Source organism: Giraffa tippelskirchi, chromosome 6 (assembly GCF_054371585.1).
Source record: "Giraffa tippelskirchi isolate mGirTip1 chromosome 6, T2T-mGirTip1v1.2.pri, whole genome shotgun sequence".
NCBI classification, from domain to species: Eukaryota; Metazoa; Chordata; class Mammalia; order Artiodactyla; family Giraffidae; genus Giraffa; species Giraffa tippelskirchi.
In genome coordinates this window covers 47281679-47309503 of record NC_137280.1, presented here as the reverse complement: position 1 = coordinate 47309503, position 27825 = coordinate 47281679, and the positions used below count along the sequence as shown (strand labels likewise).

The following is a 27825-nucleotide window of genomic DNA, read 5'->3' as shown; positions in this document are numbered from 1 at the left end:
GTGTGCAAACTCCTAGTTTGGCATGTGGGATTTACTAATTCTCCTGATCAGTGATTAAACACGGGCCCCCTGCATATGGAGCAGGGAGTCTTAGCCACTGGATCACCAAGGAAGTGCCCCACTGAATGTTAATGAATAAAGCTTCCCAGTTAAAAGAGATTGTCAGGCAGATTTTTTCCAGCTATCTATTACTCACAAGAAGCATACCTAAAAAATGAAGACAGAGGAAAGTTAAATTTAAAAGGAAGAAATATATATTTATTTCAGGAAAATACAGAGAATTGAGTGAAAATCAAAGTACCACAAATTTTGTCAGACATGATAGAAGTATTACTTAAAGGGAAAGGTACAACTTTAAATACTTACCTATTTAAAAAAAAAAAAATCTGAAAATTAGGAACTTAAGTTGAACTAGGGGCATCCCCTGTGGCTCAGCTGGTAAAGAATCCGCCTGCAACAAGGGAGGCCTGGATTCTATCCCTAGGTTGGGAAGATCCCTTTGAGAAGGGAAAGGCTATCCACTCCAGTATTCTCTACACATGGACATCACCAGATGGTCAACACTGAAATCAGATTGATTATATTCTTTGCAGCCAAAGATGGAGAAGCTCTATACAGTCACCAAAAACAAGACTGGGAACTGACTGTGGCTCAGATTATGAACTTCTTGTTGCCAAATTCAGACTTAAATTGAAGAAAGTAGGGAAAACCACTAGACCTTTCAGGTATGACCTAAATCAAATCCCTTACAACTATACAGTGGAAGCGACAGATAGATTCAAGGGATTAGATCTGATAGACAGAGTGCCTGAAGAACTATGGATGGAGTTTCATGATATTGTACAGAAGGCAGTGATTAAGACCATCCCCAAGAAAAAGAAATGCAAAAAGGCAAAATGGTTGTCTGAGGAGGACTTACAAACAGCTATGAAAAGAAGAGAAGCAAAAGGCAAAGGAGAAAAGGAAAGATATACCTATCTGAACTCAGAGTTCCAAAGAGTAGCAAGGAGAGATAAGAAAGCCTTCCTCAGTGATCAATGCAAAGAAATAGAGGAAAACAACAGAATGGGAAAGACTAGAGATCTCTTTAAGAAAATTAGAGATACCAGGGAACATTTCATGCAAAGATGGGTACAATAAAGGACAGAAATGGTATGGACCTAACAGAAGCAGAAGATATTAAGAAGAGGTGGCAAGAATACACAGAAGAACTATATAAAAAAGATCTTTATGACACAGATAATCACAATAGTGTGATCGTTCATCTAGAGCCAGACACCCTGGAATGCAAAGTCAAGTGGGCGTTAGGAAGCATCAGTGTGAACAACGCTAGTGGAGGTGATGGAATTCCAGTTGAGCTACTGCAAATTGTGAAAGATGATGCTGTGAAAGTGCTGCACTCAATATGCCAGCAAATTTGGAAAACTCAGCAGTGGCCACAAGACTGGAAAAGGACAGTTTTCATTCCAATCCCAAAGAAAGGAAATGCCAAAGAATGCTCAAACTACTGCACAATTGCACTCATCTCACATGTTAGCAAAGTAATGCTCAAAATTCTCCAAGCCAGGCTTCAACAGTACGTGAACCGTAAACTACCAGATATTCAAGCTGGATTTAGAAAAGGCAGAGGAACCAGAGATCAAATTGCCAACATCCACTGGATCATTGAAAAAGCAAGAGAGTTTCAAAAAAAATCTACTTCTGCTTTATTGATTATGCCAAAGCCTTTGACTGTGTGGATCACAACAAACTGGAAAATTCTTAAAGAGAGGGGAATACCAGACCCCCTGACCTGCCTCCTGAGAAATCTGTATGCAGTTCAGGAAGCAACAATTACCACTGGACATGGAACAACAGACCAGTTCCAAATAGGAAAAGGAGTACATCAAGGCTGTATACTGTCACCCTGCTTATTTAACTTATATGCAGAGTACATCATGAGAAACGCTGGGCCAGATGAAGCACAAGCTGGAATCAAGATTGCCGGGAGAAATATCAATAACCTCAGATATGCAGACGACACCACCCTTATGGCAGAAAGCAAAGAACTATAGAGCCTCTTGATGAAAGTGAAAGAGGAGAGTGAAAAAGTTGACTTAAAACTCAACATCCAGAAAACTAAGATCATGGCATCTGGTCCCATCACTTTATGGCAAATAAATGGGGAAACAGTGGAAACAGTGACAGACTTTATTTTTTGGAGCTCCAAAATCGCTGCAGATGGTGACTGCAGCCATGAAATTAAAAGACGCTTGTTCCTTGGAAGAAAAGTTATGACCAACCTAGACAGCTTATTAAAAAGCAGAGACTACTTTGCCAACAAAGGTCCATCCAGTCAAAGCTATGGTTTTTCCAGTAGTCATGTATGGATATGAGAGTTGAACTATACAGAAAGCTGAGTGCCAAAAAATTGATGCTTTTGAACTGTGGTGTTGGAGAAGACTCTTGAGAGTCCCTTGAACAGCAAGGAGATTCAACCAGTCCATCCTAAAGGAAATCAGTCCTGAATATTCATTGGAAGGACTGATGTTGAAGCTGAAACTCCAAAACTTTGGCCACCTGATGCAAAGAACTGACTCATCAGAAAAGACCTTGATGCTGGGAAAGATTGAAGGCTAGAGGAGAAGGGGACGGCAGAGGATGAGATAGTTGGATGGCATCACTGACTCAATCGACATCAGTTTGAGTAGGCTCCAGGAAGTTGGTGATGGACAGGGAGGCCTGGTGTGCTGCAGTCCATGGGGTCACAAAGAATCGGACAAGACTGAGCGACTGAACTGAATTGAAGTTGAACTAGAGACGTTTTCTTAAGAAAAGAATAACAGTATCTAAGTTGAAGAAAGATGAATAAAAGAACAAAAATTAATAGGATGAAAAATAAACATACAATGGAGAGTATCAATCAAATCAAAAACTTGATGTGTGCAAAAACTAAATAGAAAATCCTCTGGTAAGACTGATCAAGAATAAAGAGAGAATATGACAAAAAATATTAGGAATGAGGCAACAGACATAACTTTAGATAATGAGGAGAATATTTGAGAGGCTCTTATGAAAATTTTATGCCAATAAATTGGAAAAATTTAAATAAATAGACAAGTTTATAGAAATATGTATCTTACCAAACTGTTTTGAGGAGAAGAAAAATGACTCCATTCATAAAAAAGAATCAGAGCTTTAAATTCTCCTCACAGAGAAAACACTAAGTCTGCATAATTTTATATGTTAATCGTACCAAGCTTTCAAGTAATCAGATGTACCAATCTTATACAAACTCTACTAGAGAGGAGAAAAAGAGGAATGCTCCCCAATGTAGCCAATAATGGCAATGAAACTAAAAATAGAAGTACCATATGACCCAGCCATTCCACTTCTGAGTATCCAAAGGAAACAAAACCCTAACTTAAAAATATTCTCTGTACCCCCATGTTCACTGCATCATTATTTACATTAGCCACAATAAGGAAACAATCTAAGTGTCCATCAATGGATAAATGGATTTTTAAAATGTGCTGTATATAGATATAACGGAATATTATTCAGCACAAAAAAGAATGAAATTTTGCCATTTGGACCTACACAGATGGAGCTTTAAGGCATCATGCTAAGTAAAATAAGTCAGACATAGGAAGACAAATACCATATGACCCACATATTTTAAATCTAAAAAATAAAAATTAACAAAAAATCCAAAACTCATAGACACAGAGAACAAACTAGTAGTGAGGTGGTGGGGCAGGGGGCAGCATAAAATGAGTATACTAGTAATATCTACCTCCTTAGGCCCACTGTGAGATTTATAATCATCGCTTGAAACATTGTACATGCTCTGTAAAATACTGGCTACATGTCTTTACTCATATCACCACCATCTACTGGATAGCACTATCTTTCTCTTCCCATCACTACCATCTTCCTCCTCCCATTTATTTAAACTCTATCCTGGCTCAAAGGCCAATTCAAGTTATTCTTACATAAAAATCTTCACCAATTACTCCCTTCATTATCTCCCTCCACTACAGTACATAATTCTCAACCATGTAGGTGATGGGTAGAGAGTCACAGAGGTCTTAAGAGAATCTGACGGGGATAAAAAAAGTTTCTATTCATTAAGGTGCAGACACATACACACACGAGTTTGCACAAAACACCAAGGGATTCATGTCCCTCTGAAGCTCATCCAATTAAGAACCTCTGTCTTCTAGTCTATGTTTCCCCGTCACCCACACTTCTCTCTTGAGGCCATATTAACAAAAGCACAATGCTACACGAAGCTAGAAGGGGCATGGAGAGAAGCTAGTGAAGCTCGAGTCATACATAGAGAAACTGGCAAAGAGGTGAGGTGACTTACCAAGCCACCCACAACTATGAAGTAGGGAAATGGAGTCAGAACCTGTCTCCTGACACCTCACAAGGGTTCTTTGCAAAAGCGTGTTTGAATAACTTATTTCCCACTCATAGAACTCTAAAACCAAGAAATAATGTTAGCTCATTTTTCAGACAGGATGATGAACCCTTGGGGAATTTGTCCCCAGGTAATCAGACCAGAAATCACCAAGACACATTCTTCGAATAATTACTAGACATACCAGAAATATTATTATATTTTATTCTACAAGAATACTTTATTTTATTGTGCTTTGCAGATAACAGTGGTTTTTGTTTTTTGTTTTTTACCACTTAAAAGGTTTGTGGCAACCCTGAATTACCAGATGATGGTTAGCATTTTTTAGCAATAATTATTTTTTATTTAGGTATGCACGTTGATTTTTTTTTTTTTCTCAGTGGTAAAGAATCTGCCTGCCAATGCAAGAGATGCAGGAGCCGCTGCTGCTGCTAAGTCGCTTCAGTCGTGTCCGACTCTGTGCAACCCCATAGACGGAAGCCCACCAGGCTCCACTGTCCCTGGGATTCTGCAGGCAAGAACGCTGGAGTGAGTTGCCATTTCCTTCTCCAATGCATGAAAGGGAAAAGTGAAAGTGAAGTCGCTCAGTCGTGTCCGACTCTTAGCGACCCCAGGGACTGTAGCCTACCAGGCTCCTCCGTCCAAGGGATTTTCCAGGCAAGAGTACTGGAGTGGGGTGTCATTGCCTTCTCCGGATGCAGGAGACACGGGTTCTATCCCAGGTTCAGGAAGATCCCCTGGAGGAGGAAATGGCAATCCACTCCAGTATTCTTGCCCTGGAAAATCCCACAGATAGAGGAGCTGGCATGCTACAGTCCATGAGGTTGCAAAGAGTTGGACAAAACTTTAAGACTGAACACACACACACTGTTTTTTTTTTAAACATAATGCTATTGCACACTTAATACTAAAGTATTATGTAAACATATTTTATATGCACTGGGAAACAAAAAAAATTAGATGACTTGCTTTATTGCAATATTCACTTTCTTTGCAATGGGTTAGAATGAAAACTATAGTCTTTCCGAGTGGGGTATGCCTCTGCTTTCACTTCCTTGTGTTGAAATTCTCTGACTAGCTTTCTCTGAAGCAACACAAAACACAAAACTGCCCCAATTTTATTATTTGAAGGAGTTAACTTTGAAGCTTTCTCTAAAACCTTTCTATAACTGTAATAATCAAAGAATAGCATCATTTCTAGATCTTGGGCCAGAAAAGATACAACTGACATACAAAGATACAAATACAAATAAAGCCAATCTGCCATAATCTTTCATTCCCAGATCTGATCTCATAATGTAAATATCTTAAAAGTATTTTAAAATATATCTTCTATCTTCTTCCCTATAAGACATTTTTCCAGAACAGATAACAAATAGTAAAACAGTATATATTCTGCTCATTCTCTACCCTGCCTTAGAGTTCTCAAAGAAGTTTAATGGTAAGTGAAAGAAAAAAAAGAAAAGGAAAAGCATCATGAAAAACCTACAAAACACAATAATCAACCTCCACATTATTAAAAACTGATTAGCACTTGTGTAGTCACAGTCTCCTTGTGCGCACAGGAAGCTGTTTCACTATGTGGAGTCATACAACCAGCCTAGGAAATGAAATAAATGACTCAGGAAGAGGGGGAGGTTGGTAAACGGATACATCTGTCAAAAAATTCAATCAATAACCAGAAGAGAAAGTGCTTTATAAGAAAGTAATACTGGAGCATTGGAAGAGTATAGATTTTCTTTTATAGCTTTTTTTTTTTTAACTTCTTCTCACTTTAATTTTTTTTAAGAATGGCTTTCTTTCTTTCGTTCTTATTATTTTTTTGGCCTAGCTACATAGCATGTGGGATCTTAGTTTCCTGAGCAGGGATTGAATTCAGGCTCCCTGCTTTGGCAGCATGGAGTTTTAACCACTGGACCACCAAGGAGGTCCCCCAAAACATAGCTTTTTAACAGAAGAAAAGGATCATAGAGATGAATCGTAAAGGCCACCTAGTCAGAACCCTTCATTTTCCAGATGAATAAACTGAAGTCTGAGACTTAAAGCCTAATCCACAGGCTTTCTAGAGAAGGAAACCCAGGACCCACCATAGGAAGGGAGATTCCACAGCTGAAATCCACACTGTCTTGGATAATGAGGCAGTTGAAATGCCTGGAAAATGTCAAGAACATTATATCTATACCTTCTCAATAATGACTCCTAATTGGGCCTTCGGAAGAGTACACACATCACAAGCAACTGGATCTTCTGTGTAACCAGACACCCCGGGAGCTGGCTGAGACTGCCATGCACTCTTAGGATGCTGACAAGGACGCAATCACACACCTATTTGACACTAAGAGATCCTTTGCTTTGCTGTTTTCCTCTGGGAAGTAAAAACACTTAGAGAAAGAAAAGTGCAGGCTACAGAACTTACCATATGTAGAGTCATACTTTTAGGTTTCTATTTGTTGTTTTCATTTTTCACAGACATGTTGTACAAATACAGAAACAATTTGTTTCTGTACAAATTGTTTAGAAATAATTTTTGGCTAAGAAGCCCAAGAATTAATGTTTGGTATAGGACTAACTTCCCTGTGCATTCTTGATATTGCTCATATGGGAAATTTGGAAGAAAATTTTGATGGGCAGATCAATATATGTTCACACACAGTCTATGACTGCAAAGACAAGTTGAAGACTGGGTGGCAAAGCAGTTGCTTTTATTGAGGGGAAAAGAATTCAGGACTTAGTTACTTGATGTGGAGTAAATCCACTCTCAAGTTATTTACAAAAATTATTCAGATTTCATTGACTGAAAAAAAACAAAAAGATTTCTTACTCATTGCAATTTTACTTTTGTAAGTTAAAGTGTAACACAGAATGATAGTTTAATAAATGGATCTAAATTTTTTGTTATTGAATTCTTAAAGTGCAAATATCCATAAAATTCTGGAACTTTAGTTTTCCTTTTTATCTCACTCTTTCATTCTATACTGAACTCTAAATCACAAACCAATTTTATTCCCTTGGGATTTAATGATGCAGTCATGAGTGAAAACTACCAGCCAGGGGTCCTTACTTACCTTACAGGTGATAATAAGATTTTGGCAAATACAGTTTTCTGAAGTGGAACCACTGTGTATTTTACAGAGAACAAAACAACTTAAGTCAGTTCTAAAACACTACCATCATTTTTACTATCCTGAAATCCACTGTTTCTTCTAGGCAATAGCATAATGTTCAGTCTGCTTCTACACTAACTACACAAAACCTTAATTATATATCTTCTTCCCTTTTAAACAAAATGATAGATTTTTTGTGTGGATTTCTGATTAAACCGAACTACATGAATACACAGATTTTTATCTATGATTAAGAAAATTTCAAAATTAAATTTTCCCTTCAAGTACTTCCAAATTAAATTATAAATCAGTAAAAAAAAAAAAAAAATGAACCTTGTGGAAATAATGTAAGTGTTTTAAGAGTCTTTTCCTGCTATTGTATCAAATCACTGGAGCATTGAATTTCCTCGACAAAAATACTCAAAATAACTGTGTTCACAGAAGGACTAGAGAATGGTTGGATCATTCCCCATGATTTCTTTTACCAAAAGGGGCAACTGAGAAATGTTTAGAAAGGAAATCTGAGTTAATCAAAAGAATGAAGAAACTGCTTACAAAAATGTTTTACTGACCATCTAGCTATGTTTTGAGTGAACAAGAAAGGTACTACTTTTCCATCTTTAACCCTCCTGCCCTTGGCTGTGGGGAGGGGAATCTCCCTAATAGGTTCACTTTTGTTATTGTTTCTCAACGTTGCTACAAAAATAAAATCGTTGCTTTTTCTGTCCTGTCCCTCATCATTGCCTTTCTTGAGAGAAGTAAGTAAGGCTCCAGAGAATAGCTAAGATGGAAACTAGGATGGGGAAGAAGTATCTGGAAAGCAAGTAAAAGGAGCAGTATTATGCCATGTGAGTAAAAAGAGTAGTTTGGGGTCAGATCATTGACATCCAAGACCAAGAACAAGGTAGAGGAGTTTTTGAGGAGAAGAGTGACTTGGCTAAATCTGTGAAAGATAAATCTTCCAGACGAGCTCTAAGAGAGCAGGGAGGTAGGAAACTGCTAGGATGCTCCGGGATGGATCTCTGGGTACTAATCAAGGTCCTGGCAGGAAACAGGTAGTGGTTGAGCCGGGGAATTTCAGATTAACAAAGGGAATATTACAACAATGTGAACATGGTTTAAGGAAATTCACAAAGAATAGGACCACAGTGGTAAAAGCCTTAACCACCCCTAGGCCTGCAAAGCAATTAGAGGAGCTGGGAGAGGTGGCTGCATGTTGAGAGATGCCTGATTGGAGCTATGGCCTTTCAGTTAGTTATCAGCCGACCCACACCAGTCTGCATAGGGCTAGGGACAAGCAGGGTAGCGTGGCTGAGCCGGCTAAGGTACTGGGTTAAGGCTCCAGTCTGTTTGGGGGCATGGGTTCAAATCCCATTGCTGCCAGCTTGCCTGGGAAATTCCATGGACAGAGGAGCCTGGCGGGCTATATAATCCACGGGGTCTCAAAGATTCGGACACGACTGAGCATGCAAGGGACAAACACACCTTCATCCTTCTCTCTTCACTTCTGATCTGTCACTGCCTCCTGCTGGTTATGTGCGGAAGCCAGAGCAGAGAGCAAAGTGGAGCAAGTATCTGGAGAAATAGAAGAGTTCCAGTCTAGGGTAAGGACATGGTCGTGAGGATGAGAAAGGAATAATACAGACAAATTTTAATAGACTGATTGGATTTATTTATTTTTTTATTCTTATTTTTTTGGCTGTGGTGGGTCTTCATTGCTGTGCTTGGGCTTCTCCCACTGCAGAGAGCAAGGGCTGCTTTTATTTGTGGTCCTCGAGCTTCTCACTAGAGTGGCTTGTTGCAGAGCAAGGGCTCCAGTTGCAGCTCACAGGCTCTAGAGCTTGGGCTCAGTAGTTGTGGCACACGGGCTTAGTTCCTCTGCCGCATGTGGGATCTTCCCTGACTGAGGATCGAATCTGTGTCCCTTGCATTGCAAGGCAGATTCTTAACCACTGGACCACCAGGGAAGCCCAAAAGACTGGCTGAATTTAGAGATTGGAAGAGAAAGGCCAAGGATGATATTGTAGTTTCAAGCCTTACTAGACTAGAATAGATTATTACATTACTGAGCCTGGTTTTACTCACCATTGTATTTCCAAAGCCCAGAACAGTGTTTTGACCATAAAAACCTTCCATGAGCATTTGTTGGAGGGGGGGAAAAGGTAGATGGATGGATGATGGAAGAAGCAAATTTTCAGGAAGATGATGGGTTATGTAGTCTTAGACATACTGAATTTAGAGTATGGTGGAAGAGCCCAGCAGGTGGTCAGAGATTAGAGTCTAGAGCCCTGAGAAGGAAAGGGGAAAAGATGTGCCTCTAAGAATCATCTGCACAGCAGTAGCAGCTGACACATGAGAGTGGATGAAATGGCACTGAGAGTAGGTATAGAGAGAAAAGAAGAGGAGTCTGATGACAAAACTTGGGATCTAGCTGCACTATGGGACAAAGGAGCAAAGACAAAGGGGAAAACCAATAAGAGGAAAAGACAATATGTACAACCCCTTGCCATATTGTTATAGCATATTCCTATATATCTGCACATCTCTGGTAGGCTCTCTCTTTAACACTGCACAGTCTTGCCCAACATAAACATGATCCAAATGCAAGCTGCCTCAATAAGATTAGTGTTTCTTAGAGCTCCAAATCCTGGTCTTACTAGTTTTGCTTACCGTGACTAGAACAGTCAACATTAGTCCCTTTTTAATATAGAAATTAGGCTTATTCTTTCAAACAAGCGTGCATTGAATACCTATTATGTATCCAGTGCTAGGCTTATCAAAGTTGAAGCAAAAATCAGTTTGCAGTCAAGGAAATTAATACTAATGCATATATATGGAATTTGAAAGATGGTAACAATAACCCCATATGCAAGACAGAATAAGAGACACAGATGCATAGAACAGTCTTATGGACTCTGAGGGAGAAGGTGAGGGTGGGACGTTCTGAGAGAATAGCATTGAAACATGTATATTATCATATGTGAAACAGAACACCATTCCAGGTTCGATGCATGAGACAAATGCTCAGGGCTGGGGCAATGGGATGACCCAGAGGGATGGGATAGGGAGGGAGGTGGGAGGGGGGTTCAGGATGGGGAACACAAGTAAACCCATGGCTGATTCATGTCAATGTATGGCAAAAACCACTACAATATTGTAAAGTAATTAGCCCCCAACTAAAATAAATAAATTTATTTTAAAAAATTAAAAATAAATTTTAAAAAATTGACTTGGATTATAAAGAAACATAAAACAATTCAAGTTCAGTGAAGAGTTGACCTATATGATTCCAACCAAATAGCATATCATCCAGTGAGAATTCATACCATTCAACGTCTATCTACACCTGCTCTTTTTTCCCCTAACTCAGATTGATAATAGAGCTCAATTATACATAGCTGTACTTTCTATTAAAGGATTAATCATGCCATATTATAAATTTCTCTGAACCTTTCTTTCTTCTCCACTGTTCCATAAGGTCTCAGTAATCTTTGCATCTAGTGTCTCAAACACAGTAGTCATTCAAATGTTTGTTAAATGAATGAATGAATCTAAGCCAAGCCCAGAATAGGTATATCAGTGTCCTTAATGTTCTCCTATGGCAAATCCCAAGAGCTTTAAGGTCCAAGGAGGTTACCTAATATGACCTATGACCTGGCCTCAGCCTCATGGGATGATTGGTATTAAGGACTTGGTGTTGAGTGTTAAGGCAAGCACTTAGAAAATCCCCAGCAAATCCTAAAATGCTTTTAGAAAAGAGGAAGAAAGAATATTAGAGCCAAACTCCTGAGGCATAAATTGTGGACATGAAATGTTTGCTGAGTGAATGAACAGAGCAGAGCTGAGGAAAGTCAATCAGCTCAAGAAGAGCCCAAACTTAGGGAGCAAGTGTGATAGGTGTGTGTCTAAAGCCCTCTTTAGCAGACACTCAAGTGAATCTACTTCCTAATGGCTATAATGTCCATTTCTATGGGTTAATTCTTCAGCTAACCCCTTCTTCACTACTCCCAGTGAAGTGAAAGTCACTTAGTTGTGTTTAACTCTTTGCAACCCCATGGACTATACAGTCCGTGGAATTCTTTAGGCCGGAATACTGGAGTGGGTAGCCTTTCCCTTCTCCAGGTGATCTTCCCAACCTAACCTACTCCCAACTTCCCAGTAAAGGAAAACAAAACCTGCCAACCACACAATCAGCAGTGTCTCCCACAACTGACTACACCTATGGCTTCCCTGGTGGCTTAGAAGGTAAAGAAGGTGCCTGTAATGCAGGAGACCTGGGTTCAATCCCGAGGTCGAGAAGTTCCCCTGGAGAAGGAAATAGCAATCCACTCCAGTATTCTTCTCTGGAGAAGTCTACGAACAGAGAAGCCTGGCAGGCTACAGTCCATGGGGTCTCCAAGAATTGGATTCAACTGAGCGACTAACACTTTTACTTTCATGGCTTCCCCAGTGGCTCAGATGGTAAAGAAGCTGCCTGCTGTGTGAACCCAGACCCTGGTTCGATACCTGGATTGGGAGGATCCCCTGGAGAAGGAAATGGCAACCCACTTCAGTATTCTTGCCTGGAGAATTCCATGGACAGAGGTCCACGGAGTCGCAAAGAGTTGTAGACCACTGAGCGACTAACCCCTTTCATTTCCATTCATCACTAACATATTTTGTTAAAATGAAGGTTCTGAGTCATAACATCAGGGCTAAGGCCAGCGATTCTGCATTTCTAACAAGCTCCCAGATGATGCTGTACTGCTGGTCAACAGACCACACTTTTCGAGTATCAAGAATCTAGAAGACATTGCAGAGAATATATATATATATATATATATATATATATATATATATATATATATATATATATGTAGTCTTAGAGCCAGAGTTTAGATCCTTCCTGCTCCCACACGTCCTGGCTGTATAACCTTAGACAAGTCATTTTACTTCTCTGAGCCTGTTTCTGTCTATATTCAGTGGAATATAGGGAATAACAATAGCAAACACTTATTGAATGCTTACAACGTACCAGGAACTAATGCTTCATATTCATCAACTTATGAATAGGATTCAAGTTAAACAACCTGACCAATGTGGGTACAAGAAACCCAGATATTATTCTAGGTAGCTTGATTCAAGAACTTGGTGTTTAATCACTGTATAAGACTGCCTTTTCAGCAGAGTTCCCAGAGCCATGATGAGGATTAATAACTGGTATTTAGCTCACATTTATTGAGCACTCATATGCTCAAGACCCCAGTGTAAGCTCCCTTGGGAGCATATTAACTCATTTATCTTCACCGCAGACCTGGGAGGTAATATTTGCAATCCCATCTTAGAGGTTTAAAAACAGGCGCAAACAAGTTACACAGACGAAGGTCAAACACCAGAGCGGTCAAGGTCGGAACCCAGGCGGTCTAACAGCAGAACCCGGCTCTCTTCTGCCATCAGCCAGGAGAGGAGATGGCCCTGGGCTCCGGGGACCAGACTTGAGGTAGCCGGGATAGGGGCACAGCCGCGCCCCCTCAGGGCGGTCTAACCGCCAGGCCCGCTCGCTCCCAAAGAAAACCGTCTCCGTCTTCACTTGGCTTTCTGTACACCCCCGGGTGAAGTGCCCACACCCCGGGGCACACCATGAACAGATGTCAGGGCTCTGGTGAAAATGACTGGTTAAACATCTTGAGAACTGACTTTCTACACACACTAAAACTAACACAGTCGCTCCGGGACCCCCTTAGTCCGCGGCCCCCAAACTTGCCCGGCTCGCACAGGTCCACTCCCTCCCTCAGCATCCTAGGAGTCAAGGTCCCAATCCGCCCTCGGAATTCGTAGACTCGGCTCCGCCTACCTCCAGGCTCCACCCCAAGGGCCGCCTCTAATCTCATTTGCTCTCCAACACCTCCCTCTGCCGGCCGTTGCTCGATTAGCCCGCTCCATGAGCCCCTTCCGGGTGCCCCGGAAGCGGAATTTTCTCTTCCAGGTCGAGCGTCCGGTAGGCAGCACGTGTCTGTGGTACCGCGGCTTTAACCCGTGTGGGAGGAGACGTGACTGGAACTGTTTTCCAAAGGCAGCGAGCCGAACCGGAGCCATGGAGGGCCAGAGCGTGGAGGAGCTGCTGGCAAAGGCGGAGCGGGACGAGGCAGAGAAGCTGCAGCGCATCACGGTGCACAAGGAATTGGAGCTGGAGTTCGACCTGGGTAATTTGCTGGCCTCTGACCGGAACCCCCCGACCGAGCTGCGGCACGCGGGACCCACACGGGAGGCCGAGCTGAGGGCCCTGGCGCGGGACAACACGCAGCTGCTCATCAACCAGCTGTGGCAGCTGCCTACCGAGCGCGTGGAGGAGGCGCTGGTGGCACGGCTGCCGGAACCCAGCACTCGTCTGCCGCGCGAGAAGCCGGTGCCCCGGCCGCGGCCGCTTACTCGCTGGCAGCAGTTTGCGCGCCTCAAGGGCATCCGTCCCAAGAAGAAGACCAATCTGGTTTGGGACGAGGTGAGCGGCCAGTGGCGCCGCCGCTGGGGCTACCAGCGCGCCCGCGACGACACCAAGGAGTGGCTGATCGAGGTGCCAGGCAATGCCGACCCCATGGAGGACCAGTTCGCCAAGCGGATTCAGGCTAAGAAGGAACGGGTGGCCAAGAACGAGCTGAACCGACTGCGTAACCTGGCCCGCGCGCACAAAATGCAGCTGCCCAGCGCGGCCGGCATGCACCCTACTGGACACCAGAGTAAGGAGGAGCTGGGCCGCGCCATGCAGGTGGCCAAGGTCTCCACTGCCTCTGTGGGGCGCTTCCAGGAGCGCTTGCCCAAGGAGAAGGCGCCCAGGGGCTCTGGCAAGAAGAGGAAGTTTCAGCCTCTTTTCGGGGACTTTGCGGCCGAGAGAAAGAGCCAGTTGGAGATGCTGCGAGTGATGAACAGCAAAAAGCCTCAGTTGGACATTACGAGGGCCACCAATAAGCAGATGAGAGAGGAGGACCAGGAGGAGGCGGCCAAGCGGAGGAAAATGAGTCAGAAGGGCAAGAGAAAGGGGGGCCGACCGGGTCCTGGGGGTAAGAGGAAAGGGGGCACGCCCAGCCAGGGAGGGAAGAGGAAAGGGGGCTTGGGAGGCAAGATGAATCCCGGGCCTCCTGGCCTGAGTGGCAAGAGAAAAGGGGGGCAACACCAAGGAGGAAAGAGGAGGAAGTAAATTCATCCTTGGACCTTCTCCTAAACCAAAAACTGTACTTAATGCTAAGTTCTAGATACAGTACCCAGATGCACAAGATTTGGCCACTGCCTTCATTGAGCTTGAGGTTAAAGGGCCAGGTTTGCCCTCCTCTGAAGATGAAATGTAAATGTTGGACTGGATAAATTAATGTATTTCCCACAACCAAAACTGGCTGGAGATTAAAGGTTGTATTTAAGGACATCTGAATTAGGGAAAGAATCTGTGAAAACTAGGAATGAGTTTTACCTTTAAACAGCCTTTTTTTTTCCCTTTAAACCTTGGATGGGGTTTAAGGGAGAGACTTAATAGCTGGTTTCTGCATTATTTTGATGACAAGTTTGTGTGTTTATCAAAGCAAGTGGGAACAGAAAGGTTACATTTTCAGGACTGTTGTAAAGGTTTTATAATACAAATGTGTCTGTGTCTAATGTTGCTTTTAACTTTTTGGCTGTTGGTACAAATCTTAAGTAAAACCAATGACCTGGATACCTGGTACAGATTATTTTCATTTACTTTCTAGAAAACATAGCAGCTAAATTATGATTTCAGCAAGACCACTTTTATTAGAAAAACTCATCCTGCTTTTTGTGTCAGATATAATACTGAAAGTGTGTCTCTTTCAAAAAGAAAATTTAATGCTTTTCAACACTGAAAAAATCAGTTTGCTGTAAATGATAAATTTGGGCTTCACTAAATAATGGTAATAATCCTCAATCGTAATTTTTTTTTTTTAATGTTTATTTATTTGGCTTTGCTGGGTCTTAGTTGTGGTATGTGGGATCTGGTTCCCAGACCAGGGATCGAACCCAGGCCCCCTGTATTGGGAGTGTGGAATCCTGGCCACTGGACCACCAGGGAAGTCCTAATCCTAATTTTATACTTAAATCTTTATCAGTATTTATATCCCAGATTTTTTTTTTTTAAGCTTCTAGTGGGATCTGTTTGGGGAAGAGAAAGAAGCCTACAAAATCCTTACTTGCAATATTACTACTATCTTTTGATTCATTTGTCAAATTGACCTGAGCTGATCTAATTAGGAGGTGAAACATTTACAGTTATCCTGGATGTCTTTCCCTAACAGATTTCAGTAATTCATCTTTGTAAAACTAAGTACCTCCTGAAAAGGATTCACAGTATACAGATCTAGAATGGGGGGCTTTTCTGCTGTTGTTAAACCTCTGGGGAGCCACCCTGCTCTTGCTTTTTGGTCTGACACCTGATAAGAAATTGAGAGTTTGTCTCTTTTCCATTGTTGTCCAATTTTTATAAGTTACTTTTAGAAATTGCTATGAAGACGAGATTAATTCCGATTTCATAATAGGTTATTAAATCACAGATGTTCAACTTACTGTCTCACACCTTCTGATAAAGTTGAACTGTGCCATCATTGATCATCGTTTCCACTGGGGCTTGGAGCACTTGGTGCTGTAAGCCCTCCCTTCTCATGTAACCATGGCAAGTTTTAACCACTGATTAAAAAAATAAAACATAATGGTATCCTGAACAGCTTCTTCCAAAGCCAAACCGTTAATAGAGCATTTAACACCATTTAAATTCTTCTCAACTGTCTGGGATTTTTTGTTGTTTTGTTTGGGAATTTTTCTGGCTTTTGTTTTGTGACTTGATCTAGCAGTTGCACACAAAACTAGTTAAAAAAAAAAAAACACGGGTTTTTTGCAAGGTTCTTATTTACCGTTAAAACATTTAAATGCAGTTGTGTTAGTTTATTCTGAAAATACACATAAGGCAAAATAGCATTTTAAAGGATTTGTGGCGGGGGAGGACTGCCCTTGTTTCTCCCTCCCCCACGGCCTTGCCTTGTGAAATAGAACGTTTTATGTAGAGACAGGAGAGCAGGCCAAAACCCTACCTGTATGGCAATTTCAAAGCTGGACGATGAGACTTTGCAGCTGGGGCAGCCGTAGCCTCAACTGGTGGGAAATTAATCCGCCGCCAAGCGCTGTCGCTGGGGCGGGAGACCGCGCGGAGCCGGTGAGCGGGCGCGGCGGGGTGGGCGGAGGAGAAGCGTGGGCCAGGATTGGCCGGCGGTGGAGGGGGCGTGGCCGCGGGAGAAAGACGGCTCAGCCATGGCCGCCGCTCGCGCCCAGGTAGTGCACTTGCTGAGGCTTCTGCAACGCGCAGCGTGAGTACGGGGCCGGCCAGACGGGCGGGCAGGCAGGGGACCCGAGGGTGGGGCCGAGCCCACGCAGCCCCCGGGGAGCGACCCGCCCGGGCCCGCGCGTTCTTCCTCGGATCACTTTCCGGGACGCGGTACCGCAGAGCGAGGCGGCCTGGACTCCGCTGTCAGTGTGCCAAGTAGCCAAGTAGCCAAACGCAGCCGCTTGTACTTCGCCTGATCGTTAAGGAAACTAAGGTCAAGAGAGGAGAGCTCCAAGGTCCCAGTCGAGGCACACAGCGGACAGCTTGGCGCAATGACCAAGACAAATGCATATATCCAATCAGCACATGTATACTGGGTGTATGGTAATGCACCAGAAACTATTCTAGGTGCTGGGGATACAAGGACAAAAGGCTTTGGATCAGTTTAAAGTTAGCAGAGAATTGCATGAGGGGATAGCAGTGAAGTTAGGCATTAGTTCAGTGGTAGCATTCTTGCCTGCCACGTGGGAGGTCTGGGTTCTGATTCCTGGCCAATGCAATGTCCTTATTTTGGGGCTTCCCAGGTGGCACAGTGGTAAAGAAACCTCTGCCAATGCTGACACAAGAGAGGCGGGTTTGATCGGGGGGGCGGGGGGGTGGGGAGATCCCTTGAAGAAGGAAATGGCAACCTGCTGCAGTGTTTTTGCTTGGAAAATCCCATGGACAGAGTAGCCTGGTGGGCTACAGTCCATGGAGTCACGAAGAGTCGGACATGATTTAGTGACTGAGCACATGCACAGGGGTGAAACTGGTCTGTGCAGAACGCAGCAGACAGAGGGTGCAGGAGAGAGGGAGGGATGTGAAGACAGAGGTGAACCCCAAAGGGACTCAGCCACACATATACATGTATACATTCTCCCCCAAACTCCCCTTCCATCCTGGTTGCCACATGATATTGAGCAGAGTTCTATGTACTTGCTATACATTAGGTCCTTGTTGGGTATCCTTTTTAAATACAGCAGTGTGTACGTGTCAATCCCAAACTGGGTTGGGTTGGGTCGGGGGGCAGTTGATGAAGCAGGGGAGCAAAAGAAGAACTGTTGGTAGTGATGTTTGGAGAAGATGAGCAGAGCTGAGATTTCGTGTGCAGGGGAGAGGTTGACCTTTGCTAAGATATGGCCAGTTTATCAGTGATACCAGGAAGGAAGTCAAAATAATTGTGCCAGACCCAGAGGTGTGTAGATGACAGCCTGGCTGTAACTTTGCAGAGTTCAGGAGGCCAAGGAAGTGGAGTCAGCAGGATGTGGGTGAAGAGGAGAGAAACCAGATGAGCAAGCCAGAGGGGAGAGGGGAGGGTGAGAGTTTTAAGCATGAAACTCTTAACTATGATGACAAGTATCAAATAAAGGGAAGGCTGGGACATAGGGGACAGATGGAGGTCCAAAGAAGGCAAGAGGGAGTGGGATTCAGACCACAACTGAGGAGTAGAAATGAGGAATTGAGGTAGCCTGAGAGCTTGGAAATTATATAACAAAAAGAGAACCGGAGTGTCCTCCCACAGTGTCGAATTTTCCTTCCCTTTGAGCCACTCTTCTTGCCCTGGAGGGGCATAAAGCAGAGACGGGCCTAGAAGGTAATACCAAGTGAAGGACAACGCTGGGACCCTGCATTACTCGGTTTTCCCCGCGGGAGCCTGCAGACGGCTCAGGCCCTCCGGGACGCTCCAGGAGAAACCCTTACACGTGGCGCTTTCCGCCGCGCCCACCAGATGGCAACCTCGACTCACGCTGGCGACTCACACCCGGCCACGCCCGTGTTCACTTAATTCAGTTTTTGAGAGCTTGACCATCATTTAGTTTAACGCTTTTCCTTCCTTCCCCTTTCCCTTCTCCTCTCTCCGCTCTCAGATGTTTTCATTCCAAGTTTGCAGGCGGGGGTGGGGGGGCGGGGTATGCACGCGTTTACCTGCGGGACCCACCAGGACAGGGTCCCCTGGGCAATAGAAACACAAACCCTTTTGAGAGGCTCAATTGGATAGAGGTCAACAGAACAGGAAGCCAGAGAAGGGACTGACCAAGGACTAGGAGGCGACCAAGATGTGGAAGCCAACCTCTAGAAAGAGGAGCACGTGGGATATCTGTAGAGGAGCAGACTGAGGTGAGGGACTGGGGAGAAGAAGGTGATAGGTGTGATTTCGGTTTAGGGGGACAAGGAGGGCGGGTCCGGGGAGGGGACAAAATCCCGGAGCCCAGAAAGGCCGGAGGCGCCACGTGGTGACCAGAGGGGGCCTGCCGGCCACTGATGGCTTCCAGAGGAAGCAGCCCAGAGCCTGTTTGAAGGAAAACCAAACACCCTGAAGACAATGGGAAAATACAAGGAAAGTTCCGGAGGAGAGAGGTGGGGTCTGAGGTGCATGCGAGTAGTTAACACTGGGTCAATTCGGCCAAAGCTCCTAACCTAGTAAGAGGTGAGACCTCATCTTAAACTTTATTGTAGCCCAGGAGCACTCATCTCAGTTCCCCACGGGCATTAACTGCTGCTTGAAAAATTCGAGGAAGAAGGATCCTACAATGCTGGAAAGACTCCGAGTTGGCTTTTTGTCCATGGTGATTTCTGGCTTTTTTGATTGTGCAGTGTTTGTCAATAGCCGCTACTTTGAAAGCATCTTAAAACTAGAATGCAATGTGTGTTACTTTAAAACTTCCTAGCTTTAGATTTTCTGGTTTCACTCTAATTTTTCTTTTTCTGATTCCCTAGATGCCAGTGCCCAAGTCATTCTCATACTTATTCCCAAGGTAATAATACATTTTGTGTTTAGCCACAATTTCAGTTTCCACATTTGGCAATGCATTTGGACAAAGTCAAAGCATGTGAGAGGAGGATTGATGCAGATGGTTGCTTTGCACTTGAAACTGGTAACATGTAGTTCTAATTATCTGGAGAAGGATCAGCAACCCACTCCAGTATTCTTGCCTGAAGAATCCCATGGACAGAGGAGCCTGGTGGGCAATAGTCCATGGGGTCGCAAAAGAGCTGGACATGACTGAGCAACTGAACAACAGCAGTTCTAATTATGTCAGCTGAATATATGCTACTGATTATGTGTTTGGCTCAAATATATATTTAATGCTATTTACAATGTCTTTCTTTTTGAAATAGAATTATTTTCCAAAGCTAAAAATGGTAACGCAATAGAATTTTAGGATGGTCTGAGTTCATCAAACAGAATTAATTAAGATGAAATCTTTGAAAGGTTCTAATACATTGCAAAAAAGAGTCTAAGGAACAATGTGGTTCCCAGAAGGAAAAAAATTTGTATTGATGTTTAAAATAACACTCTATTTCTTAATAATTAAAAATGACAAAAGTTTTTAGTTCCTACAGACATCTTAATCCTTACCAAGTCCACTGTCCACTGTAAATTCAACATGTCCCCAGACTGTCACATGAATTATACTGACACAAAAACTGATTTCACCTCTTAGGAGAAAAAGGTCACATCCTAACAGTGGCAAGGGATGAAAAGGAGGGGTCTGCACATACAGGAGCCTAAGCAGAAACTCACCAAGAAGCTGGTTGGGAGCAGAACAAATAGAGTAACTAACCAAGGACTATTTCCTGCCATGAGAGTGACTCATTCTTTAGGACCAGCCAAGGGACAACCCCAGTCTTTAGCAGCCATCCACCAAGCAGAAGTGTATGCCATGCCCTTTCAGCCCTCATGGACACATGCAAATTTTGTCTTCAGCTGCTTTTCTGCAATTCTTAACTTAGTTTCAACAACAAATCAGTAATGTTTCCTACTTGGGGCAATAAAATTAGTGATTTAGAGAAAGATAATCTCAGTGTTTTCTAAGATCCAATTTATGTCTTTTCCTAAATTTTAGTTACTGGAGTAATAGACAATTTCTTTAAAGCCTGACAGTATCAAAGAAATTTGAAATATGACTAAGGATACCCTTGCCCTCTACCAAAGGTAGATTGTTATCCAGTTGTGGTCTCTTTTCTTTGTTTTGTAAAAAAAAAAAAAGGTGGTAGTGAAAATTGTTCTGTAGACTTTTTTTCAATCTGATGTCTGGTCAAGACTGATAACAATAAGTAGATGAAAGCAAAGATAAAATCCACTAAGTAGAGACTTCTTGTTGTTCCAATAAGACAGAAAAAAAAATTTTTGCCACAACTAAACCTGGCACCTTGCAAAGAAATATCCATTTATAAAAATTTTTATTAAATTTCCCAGAGAAAACTCAATAGTTCATAGGCATAAGCTTGAAAAATATCTTAGTGTGATAAGTATCCTCCATAGAGAGAAGTTTTATTTAAATAATCACAGTTATTAAAGAAGTGTAAGCAGGATTGCTGGGAGAAATATCAATAACATCAGATATGCAGATGACACCAACCTTATGGCAGATAGTGAAGAACTAAAGAGCCTCTTAATGAAACTGAAAGAGGAGAGTGAAAAAGTTGGCTTAAAGCTCAACATTCAGAAAACTAAGATCATGGCATCTGGTCCCATCACTTCATGGTAGATAGATGGGGAAACTGTGGAAACAGTGGCTGACTTTATTTTTGGGGGCTCCAAAATCACTGCAGATGGTGTTGGCAGACATGAAATTAAAAGACGCTTACTCCTTGGAAGGAAAGTTATGACCAATCTAGACAGCATATTAAAAAGCAGAGACATTACTTTGTCAACAAAGGTCTGTCTAGTCAAGGCTATGGTTTTTCCAGTAGTCGTGTATGGATGTGAGAGTTGGACTATACAGAAAGCTGAGTGCTGAAGAATTGATACTTTTGAACTGTGGTGTTGGAGAAGACTCTTGAGAGTCCCTGGGACTGAAAGGAGATCCAACCAGCCCATCCTAAAGTAGATCAGTCCTGGGTGTTCATTGGAAGGACTGATGTTGAAGCTGAAACTCCAATACTTTGGCCACCTCATTCGAAGAGCTGACTCATTTGAAAAGACCCTGATGCTGGGAAAGATTGAGGGCAGTAGAAGAAGGGGACGACAGAGGATGAGATGGTTGGATGACATCACCAACTCAATGGACATGGGTTTGGGTGGACTCCGGGAGTTGATGATGGACAGGGAGGCCTGGCGTGCTGCAGTTCATGGGGTTGCAAAGAGTCGACATGACTGAGCAACTGAACTGAACTGAAAGTGAAAGTGAAGTCACTCAGTCGCCTCCGACTCTTTGCGACCCCATGGACTGTAACCTACCATGCTCTTCCGTCCATGGGATTTTCCAGGCAAGAGTACTGGAGTGGGTTGCTATAAGCAGGACTCTAATGAGTGAATTTACTAATAGTTGTTCTCTAATAATAATCAAACTCCATAGAGTCTGGAGGATTTTTTTCTAGCAGATTTTTACTCATTATGTTTTCAAAAGTATATTTTAATTTCAGTGGAGGAAAGATTTTAAATAACTTTATTTTCACAGTGTGCATCAAGTTAGCATTACATTCTCTTAAAATGCAGAGTTTAATTTAAATTGAATAGGCAACAATGAAACTGAGAAATGTATTTTAAGTAAGGCTTCAAAGGAAATATTTACATTCACTGCTGAAATCCCAACTTACTATCAAATAACAATATCTTTGCTCTGTTTCTGAGGCCTACTCTGATGCTAACTTTTGTACTTCTAGCTCCTGGACTTTCACCTTCTGGGAAAACAACAGATTATGCCTTTGAGGTAGATTTAATTATTCATTCTTTTTTTAAAATATTTATTTCTGTATGTATAATATTTGGCTGCCAGATCTTCATTGCACATGCAGGATCTTTATTGCAGCAAGTGGGATCATTTTTTGAGCTGTAGCAGGCAAACTGTTAGTTTTGACATGTGGGATCTAGTTCCTTGACCAGGGATTGAACCCAGGTCCACTGCATTGGGAGAGCAGAGTCTCAGACACTGGACCACCAGGGAAGTCCCCATTCATTCATTCTTTTATGAGCGACCTGAAAAAACATAACCAGAGTATTTCCCTAATGCATTACTATCTCATTTGAAGTCTGTTATTAATTGATGTTCCCTAACCTTATTGTTTGATCAGCACCTATTTGGCAAAGTATTTTGTCAGGATAATGGAATATAAATCTTCTGGTAACATGAGTAACGCATAGAATACTGTCTAATGTACAGCCATTAAAACAGGACAGATTCCCAGTTCTACAAACTCCATCTTATATGTTGTATGGTAAACCTTCTTTAGTTTTGTAATTATAACAACCCCAAAAGAGGTTCAAGTAATCTTTGAAGCAGGAATAAAGGAACAATTAATTCTGATTAATTTTTTATCACATTGTGATTACATAATTATATGTTAAACCTCTGTCTCCTCCTCGTTCAGGGATCATAAATTAAAATGTGACCAGAGGCCTGACAGTTAATCATTCCAGGAGCAGACTGGGAGGATGGGGCTGAGTTGGCTGAGAGCACAGGCCCATCTGAAGGGATCTGCCCTTAGCCCCACTTGGTTGCTGCCACACTGGAATGCAGCCGGTACTGCCTGACTGAGGTCTTCCCAGGTGGTGCTAGTGGTAAAGAACCCACTTGACAGTGCAGGCAACATAAAAGACGTAGGTTCGATCCCTGGGTAGGGAAGATCCCCTGGAGGCATGTCAACCCACTCCAGTATTCTTGCCCAGAGAATCACATGGTCAGAGGAGCCTGGTGCACCTCAGTCTATGGGGTTGCAAAGAGTCGAACATGACTGAAGCACCTTAGCATGCATGCACACTGCCTGATTATTCAAGAGAGAAATCCAGATGGTCACATTGTTCTGTTTTGTTTTGTTTCCTTTAATTGGATAGTAAGAGTTACTATCCAAACCAAAAATAAATAAAAGAAAAGAAATCTAAACATAACATGGATCAAACAAAACATGTCTTCAGGCCAAAAGTAACCCATCATCCATCAGTATAAAAGCTCTTCTCTCGGCTATAAACTATGAAGCCATGTTTGTCTTCTTCACAGTTGTATTACCAGAGCCTAGCACATGCCTGGAACATAGCAGACACTCAGCAGTGTTGGTTGGATGAAAGGATGGATGGACGGAGGGATGGATACATGCATGCAATGGGGGCTGGATAGATGAATGGTTGGATGAGTGAATGAAGGCATGAAAAATACACAAAAACAACATTAACATTGGAAAATAAGATACTGAAGAATTCATTTAGGTGTGCAGGCAAGAAGAGGCAGGCATGTCAAGCTGAGGAAACAAATGAGGATTATGAAGTATTTGGGAAAAAATACATAATTCTAGTGTGACTGGAAGGAATGTTTGCTTAAAGAAGTGTGATGTGTGTGAGGCCAGTTGGGGTGACTTAGAAGGCCATGCTGGGGCATATATACTTTATTATCTAGACAATGTGGAACTATTTCAGGGTTTTAGAAATGAAATAACCAACTCTCTAAACATCTGTCACCTAAATCTTTTATTTTTCTTCAGATGGCTGTTTCAACTATTAGATATGGAGCAGGAGTTACAAAGGAAGTGGGAATGGCAAGTATTTAAGATTTCTACAGTCTTCTATTATAAATGTTATATATATTTTACAACAAGCACATATTAACAACTGTTGATCCTTTGTTTTAATCTTATCTGATCTCAGAAGCTAAGCAGGGTCAGGCCTGGTTAGTCCTTGGATGGGAGTCCTTTATTTTGGACTCAATGTTAATTTTGTCAGAAAGTGTCTATTACATTTCTTGTGCAATCAAACTTAACTTATAAGTTATTTTTGTTATTGTAGGACCTACAAAACATGGGTGCTAAAAATGTTTGTTTGATGACAGACAAGAACCTCTTCCAACTCCCTCCTGTACAGACAGCGATGGATTCCCTAGTGAAGAATGGCATAAACTTTAAGGTTTATGATCATGTGAGAGTGGAACCAACTGATACAAGGTATTCTTTTATTGTTGTTAAATTTACTTTAAGCAGAAGCCAATACATATCAGTGCTGATTGAAACTTGCCCCAGACCTGACTGTATAGCCCTCCAGGCTCCTCTGTCCATGGAATTCTCCAGGCAAGAATACTGGAGTAGTTTGCCATTTCCTTCTCCAGGGGATCTTCCTGACCCAGGGATCGAATCTGTGTCTCCTGCATTGCAGGTGCATTCTCTACTGTCTGAGCCATCAGAGAAGCCCTATTTAATGGCATGGCAATTTATTTCTGGAAGTCCTGACATAATGGCATTCATTTTCCTTTCTCCAAGCTTCATGGAAGCCATTGAATTTGCCAAAAAGGGAGCTTTCGATGCCTTCCTGGCCGTGGGTGGCGGTTCCACCATAGACACCTGTAAAGCTGCTAATCTGTATTCGTCCAGCCCTGACTCTGACTTCCTAGACTACGTCAATGCCCCCATTGGGAAGGGAAAGCCTGTGACTGTGTCTCTGAAACCTCTGATCGCAGGTATACGCTGTCTTTTATTTTGCAATTGACAAAAGACCTTAGGAAAGACGTTGGTCGTGATATTTAGTCACTAAGTTGTGTCCGACTCTTTTGTGACCCCATGTACCATACTCTGCCAGACTTCTCTGTCCATGGGATTCTCCCAGGCAAGAATACTGGAGTGGGTTGTCATTTCCTTCTCCAGGGGCTCTTCCCAATCCAGGGATCGAACTCACGTCTCCTGCATTGGCAGGCAGATTTCTTTACCACTGAGCCACCTGGGAAGCCCCATTAGGAAAGATACACGTCAGTAATTTTGGGGTGTATGCTTCCAAAGTTTTCTGATTTCTTCATTTTAATACAATACCTTGTTTGGAGATCAAAATAGCTTCAAAATTCATTCATGTTTAAAATTCTGGTCTTCGTTACCACACAGACAGAGGCAGTTTGGGTCAGTGGTAGGGGTCTGCAGAGCTCAGCTATGAAGTCACTATGTGGAGGAGAAGGAAAGTCAGTGTTTATAGATACTCAGACCCCTCTCTGGGCAGGTCTGTCTTCTGAGCCCTTCTCTATTTTGTCCCACTTTGGCAGCCACTGGGGAGTTTAAGGGGAATGTTTGCTGTCATTTTTCTGGTGTTGACTCAACCCTTTCTTCCACATGATGGCTCCTCAGCTGACCTGGGGCTTTGTCTCTGCCCTGGGACATGTGGCCAGCATGGCCTTGTCACGCTGGACGGCATCTGCTCGGTGGCTACACAGGACACAGACACGCAAACCCAAATCAGGCTCCCTCGTCTGGTCCACGCAGACCTGGGGATCTTTTGGTCTTTTCTTTCCTCCATTGTATAGCTGTCAGCACATCACTGTTTAAAGCCTTACAGCTCAAATGCCCTAACTGGAAAATATCTTAATGTCTTGTCCTCTATCTTCCCTACTCCTCCCCCACCCGCACTGTGACTGAGCCTTGTGCTGACATGAGTGAGTTGACGGCAGATGAATGGCTTTGTCGTGAACGAGGGATCAGTGGGGCGCATTATAATTGATGTCTAGAGATTGGAACTCTGTGGTGAAACTGTGTCAGCATCACACAGAGGGGTGATTAGTAAAGTTTAGAAACTTGACTGAACTACAAAACCACAGAGCCCAGCAAAGGCAGGGTGTCACTGTGCTTGCTGCCAAGGGGGAATAAAGATGTCTTTTAGAGATGGCAAATATGAGTTTTCTTCCCAGAGACGGCAAGAGGCTTGCTTTTGAATTCCAAGCTGCAGCTGCTTAAACTCTGGCCCTGGGGGAGCCCGGGGCTCCCAGAGTGCCTTCCTGTTAATACAGAAACAGCTATCACATGAACACGTTAAACACACATGTGCATAATACAAATGTGGATGTGGTACATACATGCTGGCCATACATACATGTTGGCACCATACAGACATCAGACATACATGCTGACACAGATACAAGCATCATGCATAAAGTACACATGCATTAGGTTTACATGTATGTTAATGTAGGCATGTACCTCATATATACTGAGTATTAATGTATGAGTAATTAATGCCAGCACACACACACGTTAAACACAGATGCCAGAAAGTTAATGCCAGCACAGGGATCAGACCTGTTCCTCACATTGAATGCAGACACAGTCATACATATCAAGCATGTATGTGCTGTCACTTCAGTGGTGTCTGACTCTGTAACCCTATAGACCATAGCCTGCCAGGCTCCTCTGTCCATGGGATTCTCCAGGCAAGAATACTTGGGTTGCCATGGGTTGGGAGTGGGTTGCCATGTCTTCCTCCAGGGGATCTTCCCGACCCAGGGATCGAACCCCCGTCTCCTGCATTGGCAGGTGGATTCTTTACCACTAGCGCCACCTGGGAAGCCATCCACATGAAGCATACATACATGTTAACACAGATACACACATCAAGTGAGTAAACAAGAGCAACAAAGCTTTCTTCTCTAACTCTGCTCCTTATCTCCTGAGGCTGAATTAAGTATCTCCACTGACCTTTATTTAGATGCTCTATTAAAATTAATTTTTTTGTTGTTCAAGTTCCAACTACCTCAGGCACTGGGAGCGAAACTACCGGAGTTGCCATTTTTGACTACGAACACTTGAAAGTAAAAACTGGTAAGAACTTCTTCTATAAATGTTTTTTAGTTCTCTTAGCTTTCAACTCCACTCCCTTTTCTTTAATCCTAATACTTAAAATTCAAAGAGTTACAGAATTAAGGAAAGAGTATGCACATAGACTCATGTTCTTTCTTTTCCCAGATACATATGAGTATGAAGCAGTCTAATAATCTTGTTTTTGAGAATTACCTACAAAAGCAGATTGAAATGCCATGAACCAGGGTCATTTTTCTGCCCAAGTTAGTGACTGTATATCAATGACAAATGGTTATTCCCTTTCCCAGCTTTTTTACATTCTAACTCATTTTCTTTGAGATGTGATTTTTTAATAATAAAATGTATACTTTTAAGAATCTGGTTTGATGAGTTTTGACAAATATATACAAACATATATACCCACCACCCTAATCAAAATATAGATATTCCCACTGCTCCAGAAAGTTCCCTCATGCTTCTTCCCAGTTAATGTCTCCAGCCCCATT

At 42.7% G+C, this 27825-nt stretch overlaps 3 protein-coding genes across 7 annotated transcripts in view; 2 read left to right on the top strand and 1 right to left on the bottom strand.

Annotated features, from left to right (window-relative positions):
• The window catches only part of PDE7A (phosphodiesterase 7A), a 600339-nt gene extending 586893 nt beyond the window's left edge, over nt 1-13446 (bottom strand). Inside the window, exons 1-2 of one of the 2 annotated variants that reach the window (XM_081503289.1) lie at nt 13253-13446; nt 8995-9084 (exon numbers count right to left, since the gene is read on the bottom strand). The gene's annotated coding sequence lies outside the window, so the exon portion shown is untranslated. The remainder of the gene's footprint in view (nt 1-8994; nt 9085-13252) is intronic. The other variant, XM_081503288.1, reaches the window with a different exon arrangement.
• RRS1 (regulator of ribosome synthesis 1) lies at nt 13388-16188 on the top strand. The gene has a single exon (XM_081503300.1). The coding sequence runs from the start codon at nt 13430-13432 to the stop codon at nt 14678-14680; it is 1251 nt and encodes a 416-aa protein (XP_081359426.1). The 5' UTR covers nt 13388-13429; the 3' UTR covers nt 14681-16188.
• Nucleotides 16189-16766: 578 nt separating this feature from the next.
• ADHFE1 (alcohol dehydrogenase iron containing 1) overlaps nt 16767-27825 on the top strand; it is a 34171-nt gene continuing 23112 nt past the window's right edge. For 3 of the 4 annotated variants that reach the window (XM_081503299.1, XM_081503297.1, XM_081503296.1), the window contains exons 1-7: nt 16767-16844; nt 19559-19596; nt 22451-22497; nt 24260-24313; nt 24561-24715; nt 25028-25224; nt 27263-27340. In XM_081503299.1, coding sequence (XP_081359425.1) covers nt 16789-16844; nt 19559-19596; nt 22451-22497; nt 24260-24313; nt 24561-24715; nt 25028-25224; nt 27263-27340 — 625 coding nt within the window. In that variant the 5' untranslated portion in view covers nt 16767-16788. The remainder of the gene's footprint in view (nt 16845-19558; nt 19597-22450; nt 22498-24259; nt 24314-24560; nt 24716-25027; nt 25225-27262; nt 27341-27825) is intronic. The other variant, XM_081503298.1, reaches the window with a different exon arrangement.